Below are 9822 nucleotides of genomic sequence, written 5' to 3'. Positions count from 1 at the left end.
AAAAAAAAAAAAAAAAAAAAAAACACTATCCTCTGAATTAACTTGACTTTCTTGGTAGAAAAGTCAATTGAACATACGTGGATCTGTTTCTAGTTTTTATTCTATGTCACTGATCTAGTTAGGCTATCTTAAAGCCAGTACCACATTGTCTTGATTACTGTAGTGCATGTCCTTCAACTTTTTTTTTTTTTTTTTTTGTTAAGATTGTTTTGGCTATTCTTGGTTTTTTTTTATTTTCATATAAATGTTAGAACCAGCCGGGCGTGGTGGTTCACACCTGTAATCCCAGCACTTTGGGAGGCCGAGGCGGGTGGATCACGAGGTCAAGAGATCGAGACCATCCTAGTCAACATGGTGAAACCCCGTCTCTACTAAAAATACAAAAAATTAGCTGGGCATGGTGGCGCGTGCCTGTAATCCCAGCTACTCAGGAGGCTGAGGCAGGAGAATTGCCTGAACCCAGGAGGCGGAGGTTGCGGTGAGCCGAGATTGTGCCATTGCACTCCAGCCTGGGTAACAAGAGCAAAACTCCGTCTCAAAAAATAAATAAATAAAATTAAAAAAAAATAAATAAAAATAAAAATAAATGTTAGAACCAGTCTGCCTATTTCTTTAAAAGACTTGTTGGAAATTTCCTTGGAATCTGCTAATATTGAGATATTTTACACTATTGTAGTTAATATAGAATGGTCTAAAATGTTTTTTGAAGAAGAATGTCTTATTTTCTTTTTTTCCTTCCATTATTTGTATGTCTAGGTAACAAGGCAAATGCAAGAACATGAGCAGGACTCTGAGCTTAGAGAACAAATGTCTGGCTATAAGCGAATGAGGCGACAACATCAAAAACAACTGATGACTCTGGAAAATAAGCTAAAGGCTGAGATGGATGAACATCGCCTCAGATTAGACAAAGATCTTGAAACTCAGCGTAACAATTTTGCTGCAGAAATGGAGAAACTTATCAAGAAACACCAGGCAGCTATGGAGAAAGAGGTGGCTTATTCAGTATTATTAATTCGCTTATTTTAGGTTTTGAATGTCTCAGAATTAACCAACATGGCAATTTGATGTTAGAGTGTCTGTTCCCAGGAACTAAGCAATTTGGGGAAAAGGAGAAGCATTTATGTGACTTATATAAAGCTTTCTGTAAAAAAAAAAAAAAGCTTTCTGTAAATTGATATCACAAAAAAAGGTGGCACCTGTGTGTTTTTTCTCTCACTAATTTTGTGTGTGCATCATTTAAAACAAATCAGTCCTAAAACTAATTATTCATTGTAGTAGTCCATTTTATAATTTTTGTAATAGTCAACAAAATTTTGAGTATGAAAAATTGATGTGTTTTACTATCAAATACTAGGTCAGGGAACTAATAAGATATGGAAGGAATCATTTCCTGATTCCTGATAGTTTTATAGTGTCACAGTAGGTAAGTTACTCAGTTATTTTAAGCTTTTCATTTCCTGGTTATCTGAGGAGTTTGCTAAATCTATCATTAGGTGATTTAGATCTCAAAAAGTCATTATTCTGTTTTTTGTATTTTTTGGAAACCACCCTTGAATTTCTGTCAGCATTTTAATAAGAGAATGATTGAAGATTACTGTAATATATAGAGACAATGTTGGAGATTATAAATTATGAAAGATTCAGATTAAGATTGAGTTTCATTTGATTATTGACTAATAGTTGTCATTATTTTACATGATAAAAGCTTTTTTTTTAGGATTTTTATTATGTGAAACCTTTTCTTCTAATGTTTTTGGTGTTCCATTGTTTTCACTTTTTTTGATAGCCATGTTTGTCAAGTAAAATGTAGACTTCTCAGTAAATTCACAACATGTCATTAAAATATGTCCTGGTAGTCTGCAGTGAGGCATTATTTATCATAGCTATCCTGTTCTCCCTTTTCACAAAAAAGGAATCATTCTCATAGTAGTAGGGACTTTGGCAAAATAATTGATGGTAGAAATAAATATTTAATTTTGAAATAATTAGATAAAACAATGTACAGATATTTCAAATCCTCTGGACATTGGATTTTTTTTTTTTTGAGATGGAGTCTCCCTCTGTGGCCCGGGCTGAAGTGCAGTGGCGCAGTTTTGGCTCACTGCAACCTCCACCTTCCAAGTTCAAATGATTCTCCTTCCTCAGCCTCCTGAGTAGCTGGGACCATAAGTGTGTGCCACCATGCCTGTCTGATTTTTGTGTTATTTTTATTTTAGTAGAGATAGGGTTTTACCATGTTGATCAGGCTGGTCTCAAACCCCTGACATCAGGTGACCCGCCTGCTTCGGCCTCCCAAAGTGCTGGGATTAAAAGCACAAGCCACCACACCTGGCTGATATTATTTTTAATAGCTTAGCAAGAGGCAATACTAACATTTAGGAAAACAATTTCTGAAGCAGATGTGCAATGTGATTACAAATTTGTTTTAAAACTATATAACCAAGATGGGCACAGTGGCTCACACCTGTAATCCCACTACTTTGGGAGGCCAAGGTGAGAAGATTACTTGACCCCAAGAGTTCAAGACCAGCCTGGGCAACATAGGAAGACTCTGTTTCCGCAAAAAAATTTTAAAAAATAGCTGAGCATAGTGGCATATGCCTGTAGTTCCAGCTACTCAGGAGGCTGAGGTAGGAGGACCACTTGACTCCAGGAGGCTGCTGCAGTGAGCCATGATTGTACCACTGCACTCCAGCCTGGGTGACGGTGAAACCCTGTAACATATCTTTTGAGACAGGGACTCGCCATGTTACCCAGCTGGCCTTGTTACCCAGCTGGCCTTGAACTCCTGGGTTCAGGTGATCCTCCTGCCTCAGCCTCCCAAAGTGTTGGGATTACAGGCATGAGCCAACCATGCCTACTTAATTATATACATGCATATATACATATGCATACAAACACACACACACACACATATATATTTGAGACATGTACATTCATAGAAAAAATTAGAGGCTGGGTGTAGTGGATCACCTGAGGTCAGGAGTTTGAGACCAGGCTGGCCAACATGGTGAAATCTTGTCTCCACTGAAAATACAAAAAATTAGCTGGGTGTGGTGACACACCCCTGTAGTCTCAGCTACTTGGGAGTCTGAGGCAGGAGAATCACTTGAACCTGGGAGACGGAGGTGGCAGTGAGCCAAGATCATGCCACTGCACTACAGTCTGGGTGACAGAGCAAGACTCTGTCTCAAAAATAATAATAATAAAAGAAAACATTAGAAAAGATAACACATCAAAATGTTTATATCAGTTATCTCTAGATACTAAAATTATGTAAGTTTTTTCTTGTTTTTCTGTATTTTGTAAATGTTCTACAATGAACATATATTGCATATAGAATCAGAAATAAAATATAGCATTTGTTTTGTTGCATTGAGAGTTGGGAGGAGGGTATACCTTTGTTCAATGAAATAAGAAGTTGAAAACATTTTTGACCCTGTAAGAGATCAACATTTCAAAGATGAATTTCATCTTACTGATTCTATGAAGTTCAAATAAGGATGCCAAGTAGCACATGTTTATAATTTGGTTCAATCTTTTATTTTGATGTTTCTAGTGATTTTTTGTTCTTATGGAAAAAAGGTATTCTTAGTGATGTATATTAAACTGCTGCTTTAACTCTATCTACCTAATTTGATTCATTTTTTAAATTTCATATAGGCTAAAGTGATGTCCAATGAAGAGAAAAAATTTCAGCAACATATTCAGGCCCAACAGAAGAAGGAACTGAATAGTTTTCTAGAGTCCCAGAAAAGAGAGTATAAACTTCGAAAAGAGCAGCTTAAAGAGGTACTTATGTCATTAAAGTTTTCAAGCAAATTATCTGCTTATTAATTACATCCAATGGTGATTAACTCATAGAACCATTAGGATAAAATTATCTTTTATTGTTTGTGGCCACTAAATGGGTATTAGTTTAAATGATGACATTGATTATAATCTTACCCTTAACTGAGTTATTTAGTTGAGTAAGATCTAAAATGAATCATTTCCTGCAAATATACTTTATGTTTTTATTTTTTATATGTATTTTTTGAGACAGTCTTGTTCTGTTCCACGGCTGGACTGCAGTGGCACAATCATAGCTCACTGCAGCTTCGACCTCCCATGCTCAAGCAGTCCTGCCTTAGCCTCCCAAGTAGCTGGGCCACAGGCACACACCACCACTCCTGGCTAATTATTAAATTTATTTTTTGTAGAGACATGTTTTGCCATGTTGCCAAGGCTGGTCTCAAACTCCTGGCTCAAGCAGTGTGCCCACGTTAGCTTCCTAAAGTGCTGGGATTATAGGCATAAGCCACCGCACCTAATCACATTTATTACTTTAAAAGTAAACAGTAATATCTTACTTTTGGATCAGAACATTATAATTATTCTTATGTCAGTTTATATGTAGAATAAGAGTAAGTGGGATATTTGCTTATCAGTTTTTTTTTGAAGTAGAATATGCTGATTCTTTCTTTGTGACTACAGGGTTTCATATTGGCCCTTTCTTTTGCTGCCTTTTTATGTTGTAGAGACAAGTCTCACTCTGTCGAACAGACTAGAGTGCAGTGGCGCGATCTTGGCTAATCTTGGCTCACTGCAACTCATCCCCCACATCAATACAGGTGTGTGCCACCATGCCTGGCTAATTTATATGTATATATTTTTAGTAGAGATGGAGTTTCAACATGTTAGCCAGGCTGGTCTCAAACTCCTGACCTCAGGCAATCCACCCACCTCAGCCTCCCAAAGTGCTGGGATTACAGGCATGAGCCACCACGACTGGCTTTTGTGCTACCCTACCCACCCCTTTTTTTTTTTTTTTTGAGATGGATTCTTACTCTGTCGCTCAGGCTCGGGTGCAGTGGTGCAATCTCAGCTCACTGCCACCTCTGCTGCCCAGGTTCAAGCAGTTCTCCTGCCTCAGCCTCCTGAGTAGCTGGGATTTCAGGCACCTGCCACTGCGCCTGGCTAATTTTTGTATTTTTAATAGAGGTAGAGTTTCACCATATTGACCTCATGATCCACCCACCTTGGCCTCCCATAGTGCTGGGATTACAGGTGTGAACCACTGTGCCCAGCCAACAGCTTCTTAAAGAGGATCATTATTCAAGATAGTCATCAGGACAAAAAAATGATACGTCTTTTAATCTATCCCTGCGTCTTACAGGCTGATTGAAATTTTTGGTCCCTCCATATAATTAGCACATTGTGATACATCAATTGATTTTGATAAAATAAGTATAATCTACTAGATACTAATGCTTTTTATGTGTATAGGAATTTACCTTATAATCAGATATGTACGTCTTGTGTATATATTGGTGGCACGAAGACTTGCTCTATACAAAACTCACTCTGCCAAGTGAGCTTCATCGACAAGATTTTTCCAACACTAAAGGGTATAACTTCTAATAAATTCCCATGACTATAATTCCAAAGCCAATGATTCTCAGTAGAAAGGAAGGGACATATCAGAGTCTTGGTGGGGAAAGTTCCCTGACAGAAAATTTTGAAAAAGATACCCAGGTATGGCCAGGTGCAGTGGCTCACACCTGTAACCCCAGCACTTTGGGAGGCCAAGGAGGGTGGATCACTTGAGGTCAGGAGTTCAAAACCAGCCTGCCCAACATGGCAAAAATCCCGTCTCTACTAAAAAATAAAAATTGGCCGGGCATGGTGGCACACACCTGTAATTCCAGCTACACGAGAGGGTGAGGCAGGATAATTGCTATAAACTGGGAGGTGGATGTTGCAGTGAACTGAGATTGTGCCACTGCACTGCAGCCTGAGTTCAAAGCAAGACTCTGTCTCAAAAAGAAAAAGATAACCAGGTATAATACTCTACACATGTGCCCATGTTATTCCTTTCTCTTTCCATAGTGTGCATACACATAAACTTTTAAGTACTAATTTATGTGCCTTTTATTTGTATGTGTTTGTGTATTTTATTAACTAAAGGGAAAGACCATGAGGTCATCTAGTAGTCTCTGAAAAATGATCCTATACCTAAGAAAGATGCACTATTTATGTTCTGAGCAATGTTGATGGCTTTTTGTTTTGCTTTTTGAAACAGGGTTTTGCTCTGTCACCTAGGCTGGAGTACTGTGGCACACACGCTGTTCATTGCAGCCTTGACCTCCCAGGCTGAAGCAGTCATCCCACCTCAGCCTTCCAAGTAGTGGGAACCACAGACGCACATCACCATGCCCAGCTAATTTTGTAATTTATTTTTTTGTAGAAACAGTGTTGCCATATTCCCCAAACTGATCTCAAACTGGCTCAAGCAGTCCTCCAGCCTTGGCCTCCCAGAGTGCTAGGATTACAGACAGATGTGAACCACCATGCCTGGCCATAGGATGCTAATACTAGTATATTTTTTTATCTAAAAAGTATCAAGGCCAGAGTGGTGGGTGGCTCATGCTTTTAATCCCAGCACTTTGGGAGGCTGAGGTGGGAGGATTGCTTGAGACTGGGAGTTCAAGACCAGCCTGGGCAACATGGTGAGACACTATCTCTACAAAAAAACAAAAAATTAGCCAGGCACGGTGGCACACGCCTACGGTCTGAGCTACTCAGTAGTCTGAGGTGGGAAGATCACTCAAACCTGGGAGGTCCATGCTGCAGTGAGCCGAATTCATGCCAATGCATTCCAGCCTAGGTCACAGAGCAAAATTCTGTCTTAAAAATTCTAGAGTTTGCTTTGTTGAGTATATCACCAGTTTTTTCACATTGCTTAATATAAATGCATTTTTATTGAGATAGTTTGTGAGTTGGTATTTAAACAATGTAAAATCATGAGTTTTGATTTGTTCAGTCGTTATTAATCCTGAAAATTAAATACCATTCATAAAGTAGGTTTCTATTCTCCCGTGATTTTATTTTCCATTTAATTTCCAGTTTGAGTCCTTCCATAATTTTACCAAAAATGAAGGCTGTCAAAAACCAAGAAGTGAGATATTTAACTTTATTTTTGCCCTAGTTCATGCATGATTTTTACCTGAAAGCACTATCTTCTGTCTCTTTTTGGGAAGATTTTAAAGAAGGATATGTTTCACTTTATTAACCAGTCATCGTGTCGAAGTTAGGAACCATCAGAAATGTAGCTGTGCAGAGATAAAAGTTACACATGTTTTCTGGTGTATATATCTCTTTATTTTCCGATTTAGTGGGTAACTCGAAAAAGATGTAAATACTACCTGCCTTCTAGAGGTCATTGCCCTGCGTGAGCATTAGAGAAGAAATACACTTAAGAACTTTTATTTAAAATTTACCAATACAAAATGATAACATCCACATAGGTAATTTTTATGGCTGTTTTTTTTTTTTTTTTTTGAGATGGAGTTTCACTCTGTCGCCCATGCTGGAGTGCAGTGGCGTGATCTTGGCTCACTGCAACCTCTGTCTCCTGGGTTCAAGCGATTCTCCTGCCTCAGCCTCCCAAGTAGCTGGGACTATAGGCGCCTGCCACCACGCCTAGCTAATTTTTTTTGTATTTTAATGGAGATAGGGTTTCACCATGTTGGCCATGCTGGTCTCAAACTCCTGACCTCAGGTAACCCACCCACCTCGGCCTCCCAATGTACTGGGATTACAGGCGTGAGCCACCGCACCTGTCCTCTCTGTTTTTTGTGACATAGTGTCACTGGAGTGCAGTAGTGCAATCTCGGCTCACTGCAACCTCTGCCTCCTGAGCTTAAGCGATTCTCCTGCCTCAGCCTCCTGAGTAGCTGGGACTACAGGTACACACCACTACACCCAGCTAATTTTGTATTTTAGTAGAGATGGGGTTTCGCCATGTTTGCTAGGCTGGTCTCAAACTCGTGACCTCAGGTGAGATCAATAAGCCACCGTGCTCAGCCCTATTTTTGTGTATTTTTCACTGAGTTGTTTTTTATATTGCCAGGAGCTAAATGAAAACCAGAGTACCCCAAAAAAAGAAAAACAAGAGTGGCTTTCAAAGCAGAAGGAGAATATACAGCATTTCCAAGCAGAGGAAGAAGCTAACCTTCTTCGACGTCAGAGACAATACCTAGAGCTGGAATGCCGTCGCTTCAAGAGAAGAATGTTACTTGGGCGTCATAACTTAGAGCAGGACCTTGTCAGGGAGGTAAGTTTGAATGATGAGAAATTTTAAATCCTGTATCTAAATAATCTTTCCTGAAAATACTCCAATCCCATTCTAGTCTCAGGGACTTTGCACTTATACTTGCCTCTGTCTGAATCATTCTTCCCCAGATATTGACATGGATTGTTTGCTCCCTGTATGCTTTTACTCAGATGTCATTTCCTCAGAATCTCTTTCTTAACCACCAACTTTGTTTTTTTTTTTTTTTTTTTTGAGACAGAGTCTTGCTATATTGCCAAGGCTGGAGTGCAGTGGCACCATCTTGGCTCACTGCAACCTCCGCCTCCTGGGTTTAAGTAATTCTTGTGCCTCAGCCTCCCAAGTAGCTAGGATTACAGGTGTGCACCACCACACTCAGCTAAGTTTTGTATTTTTAGTAGAGATGGGCTTTCGCCATGTTGGCCAGGCTGGTCTTGAACTCTTGGCCTCATGTGGTCTGCCCACCTCAGCCTCCTGAAGTGCTAGGATTACAGATGTGAGCTGCCATGCCCAGCCTTAACCAACTAACTAATACATTCTTCTTCCTTCTTGAAATATTGTTCTTTGCAGCTGGGTGCGGTAACTAATCCTAACACTTTGGGAGGCCAAGACAGGCAGATCACTTGATCCTAGGAGCTTGAGACCAGCCAGGGCAACATGACAAATCCCTATCTCTACAAAAAATATATATGTACAAAAAAATTAGCTGGGTACAGTGGTGTGCACCTGTAGTCCCAACTACCTGGGAGACTGAGACATGAATATTGCCTGAGCCCAGGAGGTTGAGGCTACAGTGAGCCATGATCATGCCACTGCACTCCAGCCTGGGCTACAGAGCAAGACCCTGTCTCAAACAGACAGCTAACTAACTAAATACATATATTGTTCTTTGCGCATCTTTTTCTCACATGAACATGTGTGTGTTCACAAAAGCATGTGTTTCTTCAGGGTAGGGAAGTTGTCTCCCAGCTTCTGATTCGTAGTAGGCATTCAATAAATATTAACTAATCCACAACTGAAAAATGAAAAATATTGATTTTATTTTTATCTTTGTTTTTTATTTTTTTGAGAGAGTTTGCTCTTTTGCCCAGGGTTGAGTGCAGTGGCATGATCTTGGCTCACTGCAACCTCTGCCTCTTAGGTTCAAGCCATTTTCCTGCCTTAGACTCCCAAGTAGCTGGGACTACAGACATGTGCCACCATGCCCAGCTAATTTTTTTTCTCTTTCTTTTTTTTTTTTTTTTTTTTTTTTTGAGGTAGGAGTTTTGCTCTTGTTGCCCAGGCTGGAGTGCAATGGTGTCATCTTGGCTCACCGCAACGTCCGCCTCCCGGGTTCAGATCAAGCAGTTCTCCTGCCTCAGCCTCCTTAGTAACGGGGATTATAGGCATGCACCACCACACCTGGCTAATTTTGTATTTTTATTAGAGATGGGGTTTCTCCTGTGTTGGTCAGGCTGGTCTCGAACTCCCGACCTCAGGTGATCCACCCACCTCAGCCTCCCAAAGTGCTGGGATTAAAAGGCTTGATCTGCCGGGCACGGTGGCTCACACCTGTAATCCCAGCACTTTGGGAGGCCGAGGTGGGTGGATCATGAGGTCAAGAGATTGAGACCATCCTGGTCAACACGGTGAAACCCCATCTCTACTAAAACTACAAAAAATTAGCTGAGGGCCGGGCGCGGTGGCTCAAGCCTGTAATCCCAGCACTTTGGGAGGCCGAGGCG

The 9822-nt window shown here is 40.3% G+C and overlaps 1 protein-coding gene across 1 annotated transcript in view; it reads left to right on the top strand.

Moving 5' to 3' along the window:
- The window catches only part of TAOK1 (TAO kinase 1), a 178512-nt gene that overhangs the window by 139987 nt on the left and 28703 nt on the right, over positions 1-9822 (top strand). The window contains exons 14-16 of the mRNA XM_032279350.1: positions 757-993; positions 3667-3795; positions 7898-8101. Coding sequence (XP_032135241.1) covers positions 757-993; positions 3667-3795; positions 7898-8101 — 570 coding nt within the window. The remainder of the gene's footprint in view (positions 1-756; positions 994-3666; positions 3796-7897; positions 8102-9822) is intronic.

This window comes from Sapajus apella, unplaced genomic scaffold (assembly GCF_009761245.1).
Source record: "Sapajus apella isolate SASKATOON/1434 unplaced genomic scaffold, GSC_monkey_1.0 scaffold12, whole genome shotgun sequence".
In the NCBI taxonomy this organism is placed as follows: Eukaryota; Metazoa; Chordata; class Mammalia; order Primates; family Cebidae; genus Sapajus; species Sapajus apella.
The sequence above is the reverse complement of the archived record's forward strand: the minus strand, read 5'-3'. Positions and strand labels throughout refer to the sequence as shown.